Source organism: Cyprinodon tularosa, unplaced genomic scaffold, assembly GCF_016077235.1.
Source record: "Cyprinodon tularosa strain WSP-4 unplaced genomic scaffold, ASM1607723v1 ctg65, whole genome shotgun sequence".
Classification (NCBI taxonomy): Eukaryota; Metazoa; Chordata; class Actinopteri; order Cyprinodontiformes; family Cyprinodontidae; genus Cyprinodon; species Cyprinodon tularosa.
In genome coordinates this window covers 1,057,583-1,080,503 of record NW_024039396.1, presented here as the reverse complement: position 1 = coordinate 1,080,503, position 22,921 = coordinate 1,057,583, and the positions used below count along the sequence as shown (strand labels likewise).

The window sequence follows — 22,921 nt, the reverse complement described above, 5'->3', positions numbered from 1 at the left end:
AAAATAAACAATAATACAGTTAAATAAATGCAGGGTTTCTGGATAAGCATGACCTCATTCATTATTTATTACCTTTATATAATTTATTTAATGCTGCTAACTAATAAACAGCTTCAGTCTTCATCCACTGCTTCACATTAATAATCATCTGTACCTTATATTGTATTACCAACATTAAAAGCTTCCTTAGAACAACAAGCCTTTCAAACTGTCCTCTGGCCTCTGCTCGGCAACACCAGGCCGTTTAAAAGCAACGCATGCTCCGAGTTCATGGCTTCTGGAAAGAGAGGAGCTCAGCTGTCATCGCAGAGACGTGTGAGGTGTGTCCTTGTTGAGACAATCACATGAAATAAATGGGTCACGGGTTGAGGGCAAATCAAAAAGGCATTGCGTATTGTGATGTGGGGAACTGTCAGGTGGATGGGGGTCTATTTTAATGAGCCAATAGCATGATTGCTTTGAATACATACAACTTTCACTATTTATCTTAAAGTGCTTTTCCTTTACGTGACCTAGAGCTAAACTGCTGGCCTGTCCCTGTTTCTCTCACCGTCAAGGTAAGAGCAGCAATCATTGACATTTATCAGTAGCAAATAAAAGTCAGGATTATTGTGAACTCTGCATGGAAATCTACAACTGGCATTGCAGGACAGTGATAATGGAGCTAAGGCAGTGGCAGCAGCCCAGGCATCTACGTAAGAGGATCTACAATATTTGTCTGGGTCAAGGGAAGTCTAACTTTGCTTAAATAATGAAGGCTGCATTCCCTGAAACTTACACTGCTCTGGTATTTATGTTCGTGAGGCACGGCCAGGTCGTTACTTTTGTCAAGGTCTTTATGTGACTTTTTGAAGATGGCAGCCTCCTCTTGACTTTCACCTCAACCTTCTTGGTACATTCTTGATCGCCTAAGTTAGCAAGTGCAATATGAGACTAACAAAATTTTAGTTAGTGATAGGTCAGCTGATAATGGTTAACGCTTATAAAATGGTTGGCAAGCTGCAGACTATCTAAAGAGCAAGCTGATCTTAAATACTTTGTTCTTTGCTGAAACTTTGCCTTCACTTCTGAAATTTAATTTACAAGAACAGACAGAAAAAAAATGTGACAGAATATATATTTAGTTGCTCGGGCAGTTCAGTTTATTGTTGTTCATTCGTACCTTGTTTGGAGTCATCAAAGCAACAGAAGCATGCAGCACTCAGGAAAGAATGGCTGTAATGTAGCCAAATATAGCTGTGCAACAGGCTCCACCCCAGCGCTTTTTAACAAGTGTACAAAAGAAGTACCTAAATAAGAAGAAAAAACATGTTTTAAAGATGACCGAGATTAAATAATTGAGTAAAAGTTAACTCACATGGAATACCAAAAACATCAGGACCATTAGAAACTGCTCCAACTGAGTAATAATGTTGTGAAGTTAATATTATTGGTTAAACAGTTTGTTTCTTCTTAGGAAAGATACGCTGCTGTGATGTCTGAGGGGTGAGTAATGCCATAGTTTTTCCACAATGCATCATACTGTTATGCATAAAATAAAATAAGAAGCTGTCAAATGTATGCCACACAATAAATAAAAGTTTTAACCTGTATCCAGGAAGCTTTTTTAATTCAAAATGTCAGGAATAGCGTTGAGTTTGAGGTTTTATACAGTAGCCCATCTAAACCTCAAACTCAACGCTATTCCTGACATTTTGAATTGAAAAAGCTTCCTTGATGGGAAGCGAAATGTCTTCAAACTTGGAAACAAAAGAAAATTAAACAAAGTTAATTTTCTTTTTTTAGAATGACTATGACCTGGATGACTGAGAATCCTCACCAGCATAAAATACAGAGTCTTAACTAAAAAATAAGGTCTTTTGCAAAGCACCCACAACCTTTTTAAAATGCAATACAATATTCTGTTCAGTTCACATAAAAAATTATGTGAGAAAAAAACATAATATTGGAATAAACTCAAAGTAGAAACTGCAATTTGTTTGAGCAACATTTCATTGAAGAACACATCAGATGCAGAATTATTATGACAAGATTCTTTAAGCTAAAACTATTTTCAGTTGTCACAAAAGAATTTTTCACAATAGTTAATGAGAATATCGGAAAAATACCAACAAAGCTGCCGGAAAAAACAACAGGAATTAGTTTAGACCTGCATATTACAACAATCTCCTGCATTTTTTGACATATTTTGATAAAAATTGCCCTAAAAATGTTTTATGGTCTGATTAAACCAAGCTGGAACTCAAGTATGGGAAGGTTGAGGTGCTAAAAAGTTTTATAACTTCTTCTCACTTAAAAATACCAGACAAATAACAGTCATCATGTCCTAATACAAGCTTTTGGTACCCAACTAAAACTAATACAATTTTTTTATTTTCTGGTTCAATCAAAATTGTTGATAATATCTGATTTGTTTGTGAAAAAATAAAGCAAATCTACAATTTTAGACCCCCACTACAGTACCTCTATTCACCACTAGGGGGTAGACTCCATGGCAAAGACTTATGCTATAAATTTCAGAAACTTGCACTGAAGAGACAGCTAATAGTTATAATAATATATGGCATGCTGGCAGAAACAAACCAAAGAAGACTTAATGCTGAAACAAAAATACAAGGTCCTAAAACAAAATACTGACTTTTTATTGTTTTCCTCACTATAATTGTTACAGGAGAAGTTTTGCATTTTTTGGGACAGGTTTTCAAATGGTGAATCATTGTCTGTTTCTTTGCATCACAAACCTCTAATACTTTAATAAGGGTTACAACCATATTAGAGACCCACTGTGAATTGAGCACCACTTTTGCCATCTGTTTTTTTTTTATTATTATTATTATTGTTTTACTACATGTTTCATATGTCATTTTTCGATGGAAATAATCTTTGGTTTATCTTGTTCTATTTTTTGTTGTTCCATGATGATAAAGCCCGGTGAGTCAAACTGTTATATAAAATAAAACACACAAAAATTCCAATAAAAAATTCCAGTCATGATAAATCACGCAGAAATTACCATGTTTTTTTTTCCCACAGAGAAAGCCAAAAAGAAAATTTGCAGCAACACGTCGGCTGCTAATAAAAGTAAGTGGTGTAGCTCTACACCCCATAAGTAGTTTTCCTAAGCAGATACCAGATGCACTGATTTAATTTCAGGTGTACAAATAGCATCGAGATAAATGCATTTAAAAAAGAAATCAGTATAAAGTGTCTGTGTATTTGCTACTTGTCTGAATTTATTTTAGCTTCAGCTATAGTAGTTATGTGGAAAAGGTGCAGCAGAGTTATGTGCATCCAATTTTACAAATCCTGGCCTATTCTATTGCCCAGAACTTGCAAAATTGTATTATAATCTGTGCAAATCATGCTGTTGGAATAACTATGGAGTTTTATTGTCACATTATTCTAAATCTGGCTTGCATTTCAATGGAGCACTCATGCAAATGAAGATGTCATGGTGAATCTCAGGCTATTCTTGGCCACCTTAGTTTAATAGTGCATCATAGCTGGAACATTTTATACATTCTACATATCTGCTACTGCTACACAATCAACTAAAGTGTTTCATAAGCTATTTGACCCTGCAACATCAAGACATTGTCTGCACTTCAGACGTCAGGTCTTACCTTGGGATAATAATACTTTCTGATCATTTCAGAAAGTGTGACTACTTGGAATAATTCATAGTATAGAGCACTGAACTTCCATCTCCAGATCATCAAGTGTGAAAAAAATTAACAAGACAATATGTATGTTACATTCTTCATCCTAATATGTATCCCAAACAGAAAAAGTAAACAATAAAATACTATCTATATAAAAAAGACAACATTTGTATTTTATTTTTTAACAACAATAGCCTTTTTACACATGTTCAGATATGTGTAATGAGTACTAAGAAATATTCATGTTGATTTTTCTTTATATTTGAGAATGAAAATGTTAAAAATATGTTAATGCTAACTATGGGATAAGTAAATAAAAAAATATGAATTTTTAAAAAAAGGACCTTTTAAAAATGTTCTGTAAAATGTAATATTGCCATATTCATTTACTTTAAATTGCCTAAAATTATAGAGAAACATATGATGAGGTGGTTCAGTTTTGAAAACCTGCTGAAATAATGTTTTTTTGTAAAGATTTATCTAAACATCAATGGTCAGATATGCACATTATTATTAAACAGAGGATATGTTTAGCATAAGACAAGTATTGGATTTTTAAAGAAAGTAATTTATATGAACTGTAAAGCACAGAGGTGTGAGTGTCGTGATGTTAAGAGGCTTTGCTGATGCAGGGTCAGCTAAGCCTCACCATCAGAGGTGCCACCATGAACTCCACAATTATAACATGTATATTACGGAGGATGAGCAGTGCCACAATGCAATAAATAAATTACTTATCAGATAAATATTATATGTCAAAAATACATAAAAATTGGAAATAAATACATAACTACGTTGACAAATAAATATATATTAAATATATACTTTTTATTAAGAAGTAAAAGTATTTATTGCACACATGAATACATTTAAGCTCCTGCACAAAGAGGCGGGACTAGAACTGAAGAACATCTGATTGGTTGCTTCTTACTAAGCAAGATAAGACAACTTCTACCTGTTCTTCATTTTACTGTAAAGTAAATGTTGCAGCACATTAAATGATCAAATCCTGCCAAATAATTTGATGACACATGCTGTATCAATAAATACTTTTTAACTCCTTTATTTATTGGGGCACTCGTCACTCTCCATAGACTGATGTGGCTTGAGAAAAATGCAAGAACAAAAAGAAAAATGCCTTCTGAACAAAGAAAGTCTGAAGCTAAAAAATGCACCACAATTTGACAAAATCTAGGTTTCTGCAATCTATGTCCAGAAAGCATTTTTCTGACCCAGAAAAAAAGGTATTTTCTGTTAGTTCTAGTCTTCAAAATTTAAACCTAACTACCAATTAGTAATTTAATTTTATCACAAGCAATAAACACACTTTCTAAATTACTCTAAATAGAAAAACTGTCAGCAGATAGGCAAAATGGGACTTGCACCTGACTGAGATAAACTGTTCACATCTAGAATATCATTAGTGTTTTAGATAATGTCTAAAACATTTGTTTGATAGCATCTCACCAACAATGTTCTACATATAATTTTAGGGCCCTATATGTATATAAAAATAATTGCAAACCCTGATTATATCTACCAGCTTTCGATTACTGCTTCATTGTGTTTCAGGGCAAGCTACTGAAGAAGGCAGAATTGATGCTGGTTGCTGAAAATGAAGAAAAAGAAATGGAGAAGGAAAGAGTTGTGAACGAGAGTGTTCCTCCTCTAAAGCTGTCAGGCCTCTCAGTCCAGGAGCTCCAGGTACTGTAGAGGAAAATAAGAAGTCACGCATCACTACTTGACATCCTTTCGACCGTGTTCTTTTCATTTTTACAGGATCTTTGCAAAGAGTTGCACCAGAAGCTTGATGTTGTTGACGAGCTGCGTTATGACATGCAAGCTAAAGTCAACAAAAATGAAAATGAGGTACAAAAGATTTGAATCAGGGCTTAAATGTCAGTCATGTATGGAGATGTTGTTATCTTTCATAAACTGGATCTTTTGCACAGATTGTGTCACTGAAGCAGAAGATCATCGAGTTGAAAGGTATGAAGAAGCCCAGCCTGAAGAGGGTAAAGAAAACCACAGATGACGTGCTGGGTGCATACACGGATGCCTCCAAACTCAAGAAGGCTGACTTTAAAGCCAACCTCAAGACAGTGAAAAAAGAAGACGATAAGGTAAAAAGGAAAATTCCGCTCAAATATAAAGACGGACAGTTTACTAAATTGTTTACCATCGTTTGCATTTTTGTTTTGTTTTTATTCTAACAGAAGGAAGAAGTGACTGACTGGCGTAAGAATGTGGAGGCCCTGTCTGGCATGGAGGGCAGGAAGAAGCTTTTCACTGCAGGACAATGAAAAAAACCACACATAGTTTAAAGTTATTGCTTGTATTTCCCAAATACTGACGTTACAGATTGCATTTGTTGAGCTTATTTCTTTGAATTATACCAAAATTACTGTTTAAAAGGATGAATTTCATGCTGAAATGAAGTGATTGCAACAATTAATAATTATGATTTAATGTAAATGATGCTAACTGAATTACTATTTAATGCAATTTTGCAAAAGGATTTAAAAAAATGTTTTATGCTTTGAAAGTGTAGTGTTTGTAGTGGACAGAAGATGGTGCTGTTGCTCTATTTGTAATACACGTTAAGCTGAATAAATCACCTTGACCAAATGGATGAATCATCACTCTTTTTTTTTTTTATAATATTTTTCGTTTTTAAAAGATTTAAGACAGACAGAACCTTCCTCCATCACCACCAACAGTCCATATAGCTTTTTTTTTTTTAAATCTTAGTCACCCATAACTGCACACAATTTAAAGTTTCAAGACACAACGATCACTTACTGTTCAAAAATTATGTACTTACCTCTTTCAAAGCAACATCAACAACCATATGGGGGGGGGGGGAAATGGAAAAAGCATCTAACTTCCTCACTCTGAGATTACTTTGTGCAACAGTGCAGAGGTGAACCTGGCATAGGGAGATGGGAGAGAAGTGATATACAGTTTGCTGGCAGTCAGGACAGAAGACGCTATTTTGGTTGGCCACTCACAGAAGGCAATAGGAGCTATTAAAATTGAGACTTGAGTTTAGTTCTGGTCATTTAAAGTCAGAGACATATCATACCAACACTTTTTCTGTGGAGATTAAAGCAAAGGTACGTTTTGCATCCGTGATGATAATTTGGCATAGTTCTTATGTTTTATAATATAAATACATGTGTCTTGGTATGATATCATACTTATAAAAAGTATGAGTTTTATTGGATTATGATTGCATATTAAAGAGAAATAATTAATGCAACTATGATGATTTTAAACCAAAAAGATGTATTTTAGCTAGTTTTGTGAGTTTTTAACAAACGATTGCCAAGTTTTATTGTTCTTTTACTTGTTTAGCTTTTAAAGCTTGCTCCATGTTAATTTTTTATATTTAGAAAAAAATCATTCTGAATATAAATTTTAAAAGGACTGCTTTCTAGTTGGAGGGAGTCCAAATAGGATTAAAAGAGGAATATCATCCCAACTATCCACAGCACTTGGGCATGAAGTGTTAATAATTTAGAGGCTCAGTGTTGGTATGTTGCAGTTCCAAGGTCTGGACGAATAGCCTGAGCAAATCTAATGTGAATAAAATGTATGGTAATGGCAGAAAAATGGATAAAAATGCAATATTAACAAAAAAGAAAGCTGTGTTTATGTAAAATATAATGAATATAAAACATAATGATGGAAATACAATCTTTTAACAGGAACAAAAGACATGTCTGAGGCGTAAGTTCTACCTTTTTCAATTCACTTGAATTTATTTTATCATGTTTTCACAAATTATTGCATTCATATATTTAATAAATTTGAAATCTTCAGCACTAAATCTCTCCTTTCTTTAATATATTTCATCTGATAATGTCCAACACAGACCGGTAAGATTTTTCTACATTTGTTGCAGCTAATATGAAACCTGATTAATCATTTTCTTCTAAATACATGTTTTATTTTCATTTTAAGAAAAAATCAAAGATCTCTGCATCTCGAAGACTCTTTCTTAAGGTAGCTTCTACTCTTTTGAAGAGCCTTTTCTATTTAAATGCGGGGATTATTTCATTAAAATGTTTTATACATGACAGACCAAGCTGCTGAAAACAGCAGCTGCAATGTTGGAGAAGTGGAAGGAGGAGAGGAAGGCGCAGAAAGAAATTACTCTGACGGAAAAAGTTCCTCCTCTGGAGCTCTCTGGTTTGTCTCTTCAGGATCTTCAGGTGAGCTTATGTAAAAATTTGTATTCTAAAGTTTTCAAATGTTGTTAGAAAGTATTTGATTTCTTGATACACAGAAGGCACTTTTTGTGTTTATCAGCGGGTTTCCTCTTGTATCTATTTAGAAATATGCTTAAAGCAGCATAGGCTGTATTACGATGCTCTATGTTCAATGAGACAAAAGAATGTTAGGCTATTATTTTGCTCAAAGAAGTTACTGATCTATGTATGTTTATCTGCAGGCTTTGTGCAAAGATCTGCACCGCAAGATAGATGTGGCAGATGAGGAGCGCTACGACATTGACCTTAAGGTGTCCAAAAACATCAAGGAGGTCTGGATTCATTCCTTTGGTTTTATTTAATTCATATATCAATTGAATCTTTTTTAATCTTACTTCAGATTTTACTGATTATAAGTACCTCAGCATAATTATCTAATTTTACTTCTTATCCGTCTGGTATCAGCTGACTAAATGCGAAATGTTGGAAAGATCATTGTTTGCTTTTTGAATATTTCCATAGATTGAAGATCTAAACCGGAAGGTATTTGAGCTAAAGGGTAAGATGAAGCGACCTGCTCTCAAGAGAGTGAAGATCTCTGCAGACGCCATGCTGGGAGCTCTGTTAGGCTCAAAGGTTAAAGAGTCTGTGGACTTTAAGGCCAACCTGAAGACTGTGAAGAAAGAGGAGGAAAAGGTAAATACCTCAACTCCAACCACAAAGTATATTTTCTGTTATATGAAAAGATCAGAATACCACAACAACGATTCAGTTCATTTTTTTTTTTTAATTTATTATAAGTTTTAACACAGACAGCTTTTAACACAGATGCTTTGAAGCCGCAGCTCCCCGTCTGTGGAATGCGCTCCCAGACCACCTTAGGGCCCAACAGACGGTGGACTGTTTTAGAAAAGGATTGAAAACTTTCCTTTTTAGAAATGCTTTCAATTGCTACGGAGAGGATTAGGTCCACTGAAAAAAAAAAAATAATAACTGATTTTTTGTATTTTATTTCAGTATAGTATGGGAAGAAAGTCAGAATTCTGACTTTAATCTCAGAATTCTGACTTTTTTCTCAGAATTCTGAGATTAAAGTCAGAATTCTGACTTTTTTCTCAGAATTCTGACTTTTCTCAGAATTCTGACTTTTTTTCTCAGAATTCTGACTTTTTATATTGTCAGAATTCAGTCAGAATTCTGAGATTAAAGTCAGAATTCTGAAAAAAAAAGTCAGAATTCTGAGATTAAAGTCAGAATTCTGAGATTAAAGTCAGAATTCTGGAAAAAAAAATGTCAGAATTCTGAGAAAAAAAGTCAGAATTCTGACTTTTTTCCTATGTTAAACTGAAATAAAATTTAAAAATCAGTTAACTTTTTTTATTCCAGTGGTCCTAATCCTCTTCAGTAAATTGCTGATTTTTAGATTTTTTTTAATAGGCTACGTATGCCTTCAAATGTATTGATTTTAATGATTGTCTTTTACTCTGTTTTTAATGTTTTGGTCTTTTAATCTTTGTTTTAATTTTCCCTTTTTTGAACTGTAGCACTTTGAGATTTCAATTCAAATGTAAAGTGCGTTACAGATAAAATGTATTATTATTATTATAGTCTGACATTTTTCCTCAAGTTTACTTCTGATAAATAGATTTAGTCGGTATCTCTATGATGTTGAGCCTATCAGAGTTATGCTTTACCAAAACGTCACCAAATGATAGTCTTTTTAACTGTGTGCTTTACAGCTGGGTTTGGATTATTTTACTTTAATTCTGTATTTGGTATTAATATATTTTCTACTGATGTTTAATAAAAAAACAAAAACAAACTACTTATGTCTAATTTTCAAAAGATTCAGTCTTAGACTAATAGATTCAATTCCAAACAACATTATTCTAGTAGTCTTGAGGCCTTATGCGGAAAACAATGTGCAGCTTTCAAGCTAAAATGAGGAGAGTCATTTTAAAACTTACAGCGAACCAAAAAATGAAATTAGATCTAGGAAACCGAGTATTTAGTTTCTGTTCATCCCTCCTTGTAACATTAATTTGTTTAGAAGCAGGTGCAGCTGCAGGTTCCGCCTCAGCCAGAGGGTCTTCAGTTATTTTGAATATCAGATGTTAATGTCAGAGGTGGATGAAAAAGAAAATGTGTTTTACATCTTTATGTTCAAATATTTTAGAATGAATACTATCATAGGGTGTCCTAACGTTCACATGACTGTATGTTTTATAGTTAGTTGAATGTTGTTAATAATGCTAAGAGTTATTTTCTTTGCCTAATCAGAAGGAGGAAGTGACAGACTGGAGGAAGAACGTGGAGGCCATGTCGGGAATGGAAGGAAGGAAGAAGCTTTTCAATGCCAACCCGTAGATTTATATTCGTGGACATTTTGAGAATAAATGCAGTTTTACAGGGAAAAAGAAAAAGAACTACATATTTTTGGTGAATAAAAATGACAGTAAGTTTTGTGTTAGATTTCGTTGCACTGTTATCTTTTGCACTACTTGCACTTGTAAGACTTTCAAACTGCTCATATGTCCACCGTAACTGTTTCATTGATCATAAAAAGGCTGAAAATATTAATGTTAATAAAATCTAGTGAAAACTAAAAGCTGATGTTTTTATTTTTCATTCTTATGCAGATTTTACAAGAATGCCAATAAATAGGTGCTCATATAAATGGCCGTAAAATCATACGGATGCTTTTCAGCAAACACTGAGATGGCTAAAAGAAGAAGCAAACCACACCTGCAAACCATGCAAATCCTAAACGTCACTGCAGCAAAGTTACTGTAGCGCCACTCCAGCTCCTTTAGTTTCTTCTGTACCGCATGGAAAAACAGTCTAGCAACAAGTATTGAAACGCGAGCAATTCCAGATAATGTTTTTCAACTTGTGATGTTTATTTAAAGAAAACAAAAATAAGAGAACATCCACATTCACACAATATAAACTCGGTCAAAAACTGCGTTGCTTCCAGCATATCTGTTTTCCCCTCAGTCCTTACGTACAGTACGTAAAAGCAAAGAAAAAAAAAACACATATACAATTACAGCATGCAGGAAGCCCACAAATATGCATTTCAAATTGCATTTCTATATTCTATGCTTTTAACATTAGAGTTTTTAAACTTAAATTATAATCTTAACAACAAAAAAATGTCAATGTTATATTTTAACCTTTCTTAAAACTATAAACGAATTTGTCTCAAATTGGCTCTTACAGTTACAATTAACATAGAAGCGAAGAGAAAAGAGTCTTTATATATTCTTAATTATCTGTCTGTAGAGCAGTGGATAGTCTTAACCTGGGTCTGCAATCCATGGCTCTTCATCACCTCTGCTACAAATGATAATGAGCAAACAATAAATATAGATATACTAAGAAATGTAGAGTTTAGCATTGGGTTTTCCATTGACCAATTGCATTGAATTTCCAAAATAAGTCAATTAGGAACATAGCAGAGATATATAATTAATTTTTTTAATTGGGGAAAATGTTTAATATAGTTTTTCACAAATTTCAGCAACCGATCAAAAATGTATTTATTGTTGTTTTTTCATTTTACAACCTAAAATCAAAAATTATTCCGTGGTTCTTTAAAAACAACATATCTCCTCTGGTAGATATGAAATTTAAATTTGTCTTTTGTCTTTTTCAAAGCCCATGTAAAGCTGACAGCTCTAGAGAAGTTTTATTAGCTGTACGGAAGTCAAAAATGGCTCTTTGGATTGTAACCTGATATTCACAGACACAGAGTTACATTTAAAGGGTTTATTGAAGGGGTGAATAATGGCGGATGAAGCAGGCAAACAGTCACAGTCTTGGCTGAGGAACCCTGGTTGAAAGTGCTGGTTTGCAGGGATGAGCAGAGATCCAGGAGATGTAGGTGGTGACAGAACCAACAAGCCGTGTGGACCGGAGAACCACCAGAACAGGCAAGCAAGCAGCTGAGACAGATTGCACTGCAGCATGGAAACGGGCATACCGTACACTGTACAGAAAAAGTCCTCATAAGTCCAAAACAAAGCTAAACAGAACCATAATAACTATGACAGTCACATGCATTGCATTAAATTCAGATTTTTAGTTTCAGTAAAGGATATATGAGGGTTTAAGGGCAATTAAGAATAACTAGCCATGTTAAGTGGGGCAACAGTGGTGTCGGATGCAGGAGTTCGCCCTGTAACCCTGTAACTGCAAGACACTTCAGCTGCATTGCCTACCAATGGTGGTCAGGTGGCTACCATCAGTGTGTGAGTGTGTACATGAATGGGTGAATGACTGAATGTAGTGTAATGCACTTTGATCAAGTCTCCTGACTTAGAAAAAGCTCAATATAAGTATAGTTCATTTACCATGTTTTGGGAGGTCTGCCTTTTTACACTTTGTGTTTTTAGAATAATAAATTCTGAAGATCAAAGATTGAATTCAAAATCCTAGAAACTCTGTTCTATATTCTAAGCTCTCCACAGCTTTCTGCTGTATAATGACAACTGTGCCGTAATAAACCTCTGAGGCCCAGAGAACAGCTGCACTTCTGCTGAGGTTAAAAACACCGATAGACTACAGCAGAGACTTCTGACGTCAGCTGGTTCAGCTGAATTTATAGAGGTCTCTAAATAACAAAGTCACATCTAACCTTGAAGATTTTTACGTGTTATGTTGTTTCCAAACTATATATCTCTGTCATTTCATTTTTATGTTTATACTACTGTGTCTTGATTTAGATAAAAAAAAAAAAAAACAACATAATAGATTGTATTGAATGTTGTTGCAACATGACAAAATAAACCAGCTCAAAGGGTGGAAATATTATAAATACTACAAGTCTGGATGCCCTGTTGTATTACCCTTCTTCATTTAAGCATAAGACAAAATAAATAACATTATTTACAGAAAATATTCTTAACTGTGTTAAGGATATTTAAGTGTTAATCTTTATTTAAAGCTACAGGGTGTAAAAATTACAGGGATATACAGTCAGAAATGTAATATATTATACATAACTATGTTATTTATCATCATCTACGAGCTCAGCCTCTTAACCTTAATATTTGCGTTGCCTTAGAATTCGTTATTTATAATTACATAGGAGCGGGTCTTGCAGCCATGGAGGCAGACATCCTTGCGCTACGGCAGCGCAGAGCCAACAAACTAGCGATTGCGAGATCACCCATTACGCTCGAAAGTAACTACGGCAAGTTGAGAGAGATGAACTGAGACTCCGTCTGTCAAGTCTGTCACATGTGCTCAGTGTGAACTTACTTACATCATAAGAGCACAGTGAGCCAGTGGTGAATTTGCCAATCCTGGTGTTCTCTGGAAAATCCCAATCGTTCTGCATGATGTTAGGCACTGAGCAAAACCCCCATCTGTGAATATAATAGTCATACCACTACCTCACCGTTGTTCTTTACCTACTACACTTTAATGTAAAAGTCAATCCACCTGTATATAAGCCATCCTGATTGTACATATGTCACCTCAAATCTCTGTGTTACTCCCTTGTATTTTTTATCATTTCTTATTCTTATTCTTTTTATTTATTTTTATTTTATTTTCATTCCTAATGCACCTTTTCCTCCTTGTTTGCACCTTCTTTATTTACTATGCCAATATGTGACCAGAGAATTTCTCCGCTGTGAGATCAATAAAGCTCATCTAATCTAATCTAATCTGTTTAAGTCATACCCTCATACCATCCTCATGGAGCCAGACACATGCACATTTGTGGCCTGATGGAGCTCATCTTGCAGGGTTCTGGCAGTGCTCCTCCTGTTCCTCTATGCACAAAGGTGGAGATAGTGATCCTTTCGCTGGGTTGTTGCCCTCCTTCAGCCTCCTCCATATCTCCTGGTGTACTAGCCTATCTCCTAGTAGTGCCTCCAGCCTCTGGACACTACGCTGACAGACACAACAAACCTTCTTGCCACAGCTTGCATTGATGTGCCATCCTGGATGAGCTGCACTACCTGAGTGACTTGTGTGGAATGTAGATTCCATCACACAACAAGTGTGAAAGCACCACCAACATTGAAAAGTAACCCAAACTTCAAAAAATATCCACTGGACTTGGTTTTCAAGATTTGAAGACGTTTCGCCACCTCTCTAGGAAGCTTTCTCAATTCAAATGTCCGCAGTGAGTTTGAGTCTATTGACAAAGCCTTGTATCGCTTGGAAACATGCAAACGGTAACCAAAGCTTCCTGGAGAGGTGGCGAAACGTCTTCAAATGTTGGAAACTAAGTCCAGTGGATATTTTTTGAATTTTTACGGAATGACTATGACCTGGATGACTGAGAACCTACATCAGCATATTGCAACCCAAACATCAACCAGAAATCACAGGGGCTGTGAAGTGGTCTGTGGTTCCCACCTGCAGAACCACCCCTTTATTGAGTGTGTCTTGCCAGTTGCGAATAATTTCCACCCGTTGCATATTCCATTTGCACAACAGCATCTGAAATAATCAGTGTTGCTTCCTAAGAGGACAGTGTAAATTCACAGAAGTCTGATTTGATTAAAATTCAATTGTATTGTTTATGTGTTTATTTTATTTTATTTTTTGAGCAGTGTATATACATCCAACCCAAAAACTGTGTTTGGGTATTTTTTGTTGTCTTATGTAACTTATCATGGGTGTACGGTTTGTAGCCCTTTTATGAGAACATAAACCAAGCTGACCTCACACTGGCTCAGTTTACAAACCATTCAGCTTCGCAGACCAGCTGTCCTTGTTCCTCTGCAGGCCAAAATAACACTGAAACAACCTTTGGCTCTTGTCTTACCTCAATTCAGCTTGTACAACGTGTTAAGACTACTGACACAGTATGCCATTACAAATATGTAAGTAATAAAAGTAAAAATGGTGATGAAAGGGGTTGGTGGAAGGGTTGCAATAAACACATGAATATGTCTGTTTTCCTAACAAAGATATGAAATAAGGAAAAAGTAATATTAAGGGGGAAAAACTAGTGGGATTTTGTTGGAATTAATTACGTGGGATTAAAACACCACCTTTAGTTAAAATTAAAATCTGATTACTATAAATTTATAACCTGGGATGGTCTATCACAATTATGAAATCTTGAACCTCCAGCAGAACCAGGGGCTTGGATCTTGTGCTGACATACGGCATAGAATGTGAAGAAATAACAGTATTTCCTCACAACCCTGTCCTCTCTGACCACTTTCTAATAACCTTCAGGATTACTTTAACAGAGTTCTCCTCCCCCAAAAGAAGGTTCAATTTTAGTAGATCTTTATCAGATAGTGCAGTTATAAATTTTAAAGAATCTGCTTCACTTTCTCTCTCCTCTGTGTCACTGAGCAGTGCTGCAGAGTGCAAAAGCTTAGCTTATTCCCCTTCACAGGTTGATGCTTTTGTTGATGGGGTTGCTAGTTCTCTGCGTATTGCCTTAGACAACGCAGCTCCTTTGAAAATGAAAACCGTTAAAAATAGAAAGCTTGCTCCTTGGTTTAATGCAGAGCTGCGTACTTTGAAGCAAAATGCTAGGAAACTGGAGAGAAAATATCGCTCCACAGGCCTGCGAGAGTCCTTCCTAGTCTGGAAAAATGGTTTACTGCTGTATAAGAGGACCCTTTGTAAAGCAAGAGCAGCATACTTCTCCTCATTAATAGAGGAGAATAAGAATAATCCTAGATTTCTTTTTAATACAGTTGCCAAACTCACCCAGAGCCATAGCTCTGTTGAACCGTCCATTCCACCTGCTCTTAGCAGCAATGATTTTATGGGATTCTTTATAAATAAGATTGATCTTATTAAAAATAAGATCATAAGCACTCCTCTATCCGCGATTGTACCTGAGGTAGTCATGGAATCTGAACCGGGTTTAGACTGCTTTGATCCAGTTGAACTCTCTGAATTAGCAAAATTATTGTCTTCATCTAAGCCTTCAACTTGTATGTTAGATCCAGTTCCAACCAGGTTATTTAAGGAGGTATTCCCTTTGATCTCCTCCTCCATTTTAGATGTGATTAATCTCTGTTACAGGGATATGTACCTAAAGCTTTTAAAGTTGCTGTAATTAAACCTCTGCTTAAAAAACCGTCTCTTGACCCAGATGACTTGGTCAATTATAGACCTATATCCAATCTTCCTTTCTTATCCAAAATTCTTGAGAAAGTAGTTGCCAAACAAGTTTGCGATCACTTCCACCATAATGAACTTTTTGAAGAGTTTCAGTCTGGCTTTAGAGCTCATCATAGCACTGAAACAGCTCTGGTGAAAGTCACTAATGATATTCTCATGGCCTCAGATAATGGACTTGTATCTGTGCTCGTCCTGTTGGATCTTAGTGCTGCATTTGATACAGTTGACCATAATATTCTTTTAGAAAGACTTGAATATTTTGTTGGAATTAAAGGAACAGCACTAGACTGGTTTAAATCTTATCTATCTGATCGAATTCAGTTTGTTCATGTTAATGATAGATCTTCAACACGCTCAAAGGTTACCTGTGGAGTACCACAGGGATCAGTGCTAGGACCAATTCTCTTTACTTTATACATGCTCCCAATTGGTAGAATTATTAGACAGCATGGGATTAATTTCCACTGTTATGCTGATGATACCCAGCTATATCTGTCTATAAATCCAGATGAAGCTAACCCATTACATAGATTACAGGCATGTCTTGAAGACATAAAAACCTGGATGACTCTTAACTTTCTGCTTCTGAATGCAGACAAAACAGAAGTTATAGTCTTTGGACCAGAGTCTCTGAAAAAGAAACTGATTAGCCAGTCACTTCATTTGGATGGGATTAAACTGATTTCAGATAATAAAGTAAACAATCTTGGTGTAATTTTTGATCAGGACCTGTCATTTAAATCCCATATCAAAGAGGTTTCTAGAATTCTCTTCTTTCATCTGAGGAACATTGCAAAAATTAGAAATATCCTGTCCAGGGGTGATGCTGAGAAACTAGTCCATGCATTTGTTACTTCAAGGCTGGACTATTGTAATTCTTTACTATCAGGAAGTCCACAAACTGTAGTTAAAAGCCTTCAGCTGATCCAAAATGCTGCAGCCAGAGTTCTAATGAAAATTAAAAAGAGAGATCATATCTCGCCTATCCTGGCTTCTCTTCATTGGCTTCCTGTTAAATCAAGAATAGAATTTAAAATCCTCCTTCTCACATATAAAGCCTTAAATGGCCAAGCTCCATCTTATATCAGAGATCTGATTGTTCCTTATGTTCCTAACAGAGCACTTCGCTCTCAATCTGCAGGTTTACTAGTGGTTCCTAGAATTTCTAAAAGTAGAATGGGAGGCAGATCTTTTAGTTATCAGGCTCCTCTCCTGTGGAACCAACTACCAGTTTTAGTCCGTGAGGCAGACACCCTGTCTACTTTTAAGGCTAGGCTTAAAACTTTCCTTTTTGATAAAGCTTATAGTTAGGGTGGCTCAGGTTATCCTGAGCTATCTCTATAGTTATGCTGCTATAGGCTTAGACTTTTGGAGGACATAGGGACCCCCATTTCATCATTCTGCTTCATTCTCTCTCTGTTCTCCTATTCTGCAGAATCTGTTAGTTCAATCTCTAACCTTCTGCTCTCTCTGCTTTTCCTCAGAGTAGCTTTGCCTCGTCTGTTCCTGTTTGGCTGTGACGTCATCCTGGAAAGAAACATCAGCTGTGCTGCTTCTATCAACACCCTTGTTTATAGATGTTGGAGATCGGCCTGTTTTCCAGTGTGGTCCTGTTTCTCTGACCGTGACTGAGTGGATGTGCTCTCTTCGTCCTCTGGCATGGGAGCTGCCTTGGAGCTCGTCTGCCTGGCTGTGTGTTTCCTGGACGGGGCCGCCTTTTACAGCTGCTTTTTGTATTTCTGCTTCTGTCTCCTTGAACCCCAGTCGGCCTCGGCAGATGGCCGCTCACACTGAGCCTGGTTCTGCTGGAGGTTTCTTCCTGTTAAAAGGGAGTTTTTCCTCTCCACTGTCGCTACAAGCATGCTTAGTGTGGGGGATTGTATTTGAGTCAATGAGTCAATGCAATCAACTGGTTTTCCTTAGATAGAAAACTTTGTATCAATTTGACTGTATGATCTGGTTGAACTGTAAAGTGCCTTGAGATGACATGTGTTGTGAATTTGGCGCTATATAAATAAACTGAATTGAATTGAATTGAATTGAAATATACTTATATTTTTCTATAACTAAATCCCTTGCAAAAAAGAATGATATAACTATAACTTTTTCCTTCCTCTTAATCATGAAATCTTAATTTCAGCCTTACCAGCTGCACCACTTAGTCACGTATGTCTGACCCTCACTGTGGGCCTCTCTAAGGATACGCTGCTATATCCACTAATAGATCTCATAGAAATTTCTTTGCATATTTAAATATCTGAACCCCGAGGTACAGGTTTTATGACCCCCTTCGCAGCTTGAACATTGTTGTGAACCCCTGTAAATGTCGCTGCTGGTGGACAGACAGTGACCGTAAAACAGATATGCCCCCATTTTACAGGAGACACTATAAATCTGAGTGATGATTTTCCATCGCCTTTTAGAGAGACAAGGCAAACAGTCAGTTATATTTCTAAGAGGTGTGTTGCTGCCTGTAAGTACATAAAGTTGTGTTTTCTGCTGTTATTAATGTTTCGTTCTGAGTGTGAGTATTTTTCTCTTTATTTTATAGCAGCTAACAGCGACTGCTTGGCCCCTTATTACGTCAGAGCAGCATCTTTGTCCTCTCAGGTCCCTCATTGCTTAACATTAGCAGCTGGTTGAACAGAGAGTTCTCACATGCCTCTGGATTATCTCTTCACTCACCTTGCTTTGTCGATTATGGAGAAACTCGTCAGTTTTATTAACACTTTCACTGTTTCTGCACCTCAGTGCACTCACTTCAAACTTGTCTAAACGTTTTAAAGATCTACAATTCATCGCAGATTACACTGAACAATCATTTGCATTCCTTGGATTAGTTTATAGAAATGCTTGCATTTAGCTATTAAGATTAATCATTATAAAATATACAGATGGTATTATGATAAACTGAAGCAGAGTTGGGGTTTGCAATGGATTTATTTCTGATATACCTTTATTTTCCTAATTCTAGAGTGGTGATTTAAGGCAGTCATGTCAGATGGGTAAGTGGTATTACAATTTGTGGGTTTTTGTTTGTTCAATTAATAAAACTGCATTTTGATGCTTAAATATTAAAAATTATATTTTTTGCTAATTAAAGCCCCCAAAAGACTGGTATCAGCAACAGGAAATTATTTACAGCACATTTTTTCTCTTAGTCCTTGAAGGCCATAATAAAATAAATATAGATGTAGATATTTTTCCAGACAACAGGGGATACAAACATTAAGTCATAAATGTTCTTTCTGTGTGAATTACAGAAAGAAATCTAAGATATCCTCTTCTAGAAGGCTGGGATTAAAAGTAAGATTTTTAGAAATTTTATCTCATATTATTTGTTCTTTTGTGTAATTATCTATTAAATAGGTATATTTTGTGCAACGATTACCTTTATTACTCTAGCCTTTATAAAGTAATGTGTACAGCTGTGCAGTAAGAGAAACAGGTTAATGTTGGTCATGTTCTAAAAGGGAAGTTTATATTCATAGTTTAGTGAGACAACCTAAAAAAATCTAAATAAAAGATGGTTATATCTTCCCTCTTAGATCAGGCTCTTGGCAGTTGCCACTCAGATGCTGCAGGAAGAAAAAGAGCAACAGAAGAAGGAGAGAGAAGCTGTTCTGGCGGAGAGACTTCCTCCGCTGAATCTGGCTGCTCTTTCTCTACAGGAACTGCAGGCATTTCTCTCTGATTCGTACATTCATTTTAAGCTCAAGGTTATTTATTATTACCTATATTACACTATTGTTGTTCTTGTTCAAGGACCTATGCAAAGAACTGCACCACAAGATCGATGTTGTAGATGAGGAACGCTATGATGTTGGCCTTAAGGTTTCCAAAAATGACAAGGAGGTACGGTCTTTAGGAATGAGCAGCAACCTAAAAGGAATGCTAATTTTTTTTTTGTATAAAAAGTGCTTCTTTATAACCAAAATATTTGGATCGATTTTATCCAAAGCATTCAGTTTTTTCTTTAATTTCAGCCGCCTACAATTAGTAATTAGTAATGGAATCACTAAATACTTCTTTTTATTCCTGATTTTGATCATTTCCCTGGGGAGGAATCTAGGCGCATTAAGCCATTAGTTTAATTCTATTCACTGAAATACATAACTTACTAGTTGTCAATATCTTTACTTTAAAAAATCCAACTTTTTGACGTTTGTTTAACTGCAAGATGAAACCTGTAATGACAAAAGTATAATAATGTACAATAATAATAACAAAAAAAACATTTGGCTTTTTAAACCTTCTTGAAACATAAACACTTTTTTATGCATCTTTTTGCAAAATGTCTCTAGGTATGCTGAAAGAGAGCACACTTTATAGTAGTTTGATTGAATGCTGGTAGAAAAATGACAAAAACTGAAAAGGTGCCCTTTAAGCGAAGGCCTGTCTCTATAGTGCAGAGCTCACATCAGTCTAAATGTATAAAACCCCATAAGTCCAATGGACCTAGTACCAGGCAGAGAGGGCAAAGTTCACCTCTCACCATCTGTCAAAGTAGGTCAAACATGGTAGAATATTTTTTTTTCCTGAATCTCTTGCAGTAAGCTGTAATGTTTCTTACACATGATGCTTAACTGATTTTTTTCCCCAAAAAATACTTGTTTTTTTTTTTTTTATCAATTTCCACAGGGAACAAGCAAATAAAAAAATCTAACAAACATGGTTGGCAGTTCAGAAAAATGTTTCAGGACACAGAGTCTCCATCTGAATACATTAAATTGTTGTGGCATCCTAGCTCCTGTTCCCTCACCTTAATGGAATCAACTGTAAGGAATCATTGAGGATAGGAAAGGAGGTCCAGACTGTTCCTGCGGCGAAACACATAAATTATGCTTGTGAAATTGGGACTGCAGCCCTCCAAACAGGAAACTAAAAAAATGAGACAAATAGCCAAAGCCCTTCATTAGACCTATATAAACATATTAAGTCATGTTCATTTTCATGTAAGCATAAAGAAATAATATAGTTTTATTCATTTCTTTGAGGTGTCTGTGTTTATAAATGCTGTTATGTAAAGGATGATGGGATTCTTTATAGCTCCTAAGTGTTAGTTAGGAATCTTACAATCTCACTATGCTAAAGAACCATGATAGGAAAGAATTCAGGCTTCTTTTCCAACCTCCTTTCTTACTGCCGGCACAATTTAGACATCACTTATTACTAGGACCTTAGTGATCTGATGTATTCGGATTCAGGCAGATACATTCTTGCTCCGCCCCTTATGGCTGGTATCCTTGGAAACCAGACTGCAGTTTCACACATAATGAAAGTTATGAAAGAAGTAGATATGTAACTTCTATGCTTCATGAACTGTTAGCTTTCCAAACTGTTCCAAACATAATTGCTGATTCAGTTTAAATGTGGTGACCTAAGGCTTTGCCATTTAAAGAATCATAATAGTGGAAACTGGAATGTTTATTTAACCAGATTCCCTTTTATAAAGTTAATAAACACATAAGGCACAGTTTTGGCAAAATTGGCTAGATTGTGCTAAAATTTCAGATCTTCTTGGCACAGGGGTCGACTCAAAATGTGAATGAAATATGCGTAGATTCGTTCAGTCCTAATTTGCTGCAGTTAAAGTAAATATGTCGCTTCCTATAATCTAAGGTGCCGTATCGGTTTACATAAGGATATTTATGGTGTTTTTCACTTTTAATTTTGAAAAAAAAAAATTCTTAGGTTGGTTGTTTGTTTTTTGCTAAATCGTCAATAAAAGAGACCTACTTACAGCTGTTATAGAATTTCCAGCTCTTAACTTTAGCTGGTATCAAAAAGTTAAATCTAGACCTGAAAATTGTGAAGATATTCTTCATTCATTTCAGTTGTGCATTTTCAGGAAGACGTTGCTTCTGAAACCCTCTGGGCTGAACTAATTAAACATATGTTGCCTTCTTCACCTCTTTCTTGTGCTAAACCGTCAATACAACAGCTGAGAAAGACACAACCACTTGTTTCTAAATTGAAAACTTTTGCACACAATTTTACTGCAGCCCTCATGCCTAAAATCAGCTGAAAGTGGCACATTTATGATCACAGATATATAATTAGAGTACAGCAATACAGAGGTCTATGAAGTTGGAGCCTAACCAAAGGGATCTAAAGGCATCACTTGCCTGTACATTATATATTGGCAAATATCACAGAGAGTAACATGCCTGCCTCTGCGTTCAGGTCTCTACTGATAAGGTAGATTGATGAAGGTGATATGATCATGTGTTTCCTTGTGCAGATTGAAAACATGAAACTGAAGATTACTGAGATTCACAGTAAGTTCAAGAAGCCTCAGCTGAAGAGAGTGAAGATCTCAGCAGAAGCAATGCTGAGTGTTCTGCTGGGTTCCAAACACAAGGAGTCATTCGACTTCAAAGCAAACCTCAAAACTGTCAAGAAGGAAGAAGAAAAGGTGAAAATTATTTTTTTAAAGTGTCTTTAATTCCTAAAATAATATATTTAAGGTTATAAAAAATTTTTTCCAACAGAAGGAAGATGTTACTGACTGGCGTAAGAATGTGGAGGCCATGTCTGGGATGGAGGGCAGAAAGAAACTTTTTGATGCTTCTGCCAACTAAAGGAAGAAAACTCAGTGTTATTGTTTTTCTCCAAATAATAAAGAAGGTTAAATGTTTACTGTAACAGAAACCTTAGGATAACGTGACGTCATCTACATGTCATATTTGCTGTATGCAAAATTGCAGCAGAAATTGAACTTCCAGCAGGTGGCAGCAAAGCTTTTTAGATTTTTAACAACCTGCAGAACATTTTGGACTTTTAAAATATTTTGACAACTAAAGTTGAATGAACTAATTTTCTCTTTGTAAACTGGTATATACTTTGACAAACTTCCAAAGTGTGGTATAGAGATAAAAAAAATGCACAGATCAATAAAAGAAAATCTTAAACAATTAGAAGACTACTGTC

General features: G+C 35.6%; 3 protein-coding genes across 4 annotated transcripts; all 3 read left to right on the top strand.

The window, feature by feature from the left end:
- The first annotated feature begins 383 nt into the window (after window positions 1-383).
- Window positions 384-5,967, top strand: LOC119799142 (troponin I, slow skeletal muscle-like). 2 transcript variants are annotated; one of them, XM_038308928.1, is made up of 8 exons: window positions 384-557; window positions 1,457-1,485; window positions 2,928-2,931; window positions 3,034-3,081; window positions 5,235-5,366; window positions 5,442-5,531; window positions 5,615-5,785; window positions 5,879-5,967. In XM_038308928.1, exons 2-8 carry the CDS (start codon window positions 1,475-1,477, stop codon window positions 5,963-5,965), a joined length of 543 nt encoding a protein of 180 aa, XP_038164856.1. In that variant the 5' UTR covers window positions 384-557; window positions 1,457-1,474; the 3' UTR covers window positions 5,966-5,967. The 2 variants fall into 2 exon arrangements, with proteins under 2 accessions (XP_038164856.1, XP_038164857.1); XM_038308929.1 differs by lacking the exon at window positions 384-557 and adding an exon at window positions 674-695.
- Window positions 5,968-6,623: 656 nt separating this feature from the next.
- Window positions 6,624-10,326, top strand: LOC119799143 (troponin I, cardiac muscle-like). The gene is made up of 8 exons (XM_038308930.1): window positions 6,624-6,778; window positions 7,373-7,394; window positions 7,540-7,543; window positions 7,629-7,670; window positions 7,748-7,879; window positions 8,119-8,208; window positions 8,399-8,572; window positions 10,157-10,326. The coding sequence occupies exons 2-8, from the start codon at window positions 7,384-7,386 to the stop codon at window positions 10,241-10,243; spliced, it is 540 nt and encodes a 179-aa protein (XP_038164858.1). The 5' UTR covers window positions 6,624-6,778; window positions 7,373-7,383; the 3' UTR covers window positions 10,244-10,326.
- Window positions 10,327-18,356: 8,030 nt separating this feature from the next.
- On the top strand, window positions 18,357-22,658 carry LOC119799144 (troponin I, slow skeletal muscle-like). The gene is made up of 7 exons (XM_038308932.1): window positions 18,357-18,461; window positions 18,963-18,993; window positions 19,252-19,294; window positions 19,537-19,668; window positions 19,754-19,843; window positions 22,233-22,406; window positions 22,483-22,658. Exons 2-7 carry the CDS (start codon window positions 18,983-18,985, stop codon window positions 22,570-22,572), a joined length of 540 nt encoding a protein of 179 aa, XP_038164860.1. The 5' UTR covers window positions 18,357-18,461; window positions 18,963-18,982; the 3' UTR covers window positions 22,573-22,658.
- The last annotated feature ends 263 nt before the right edge of the window (window positions 22,659-22,921 follow it).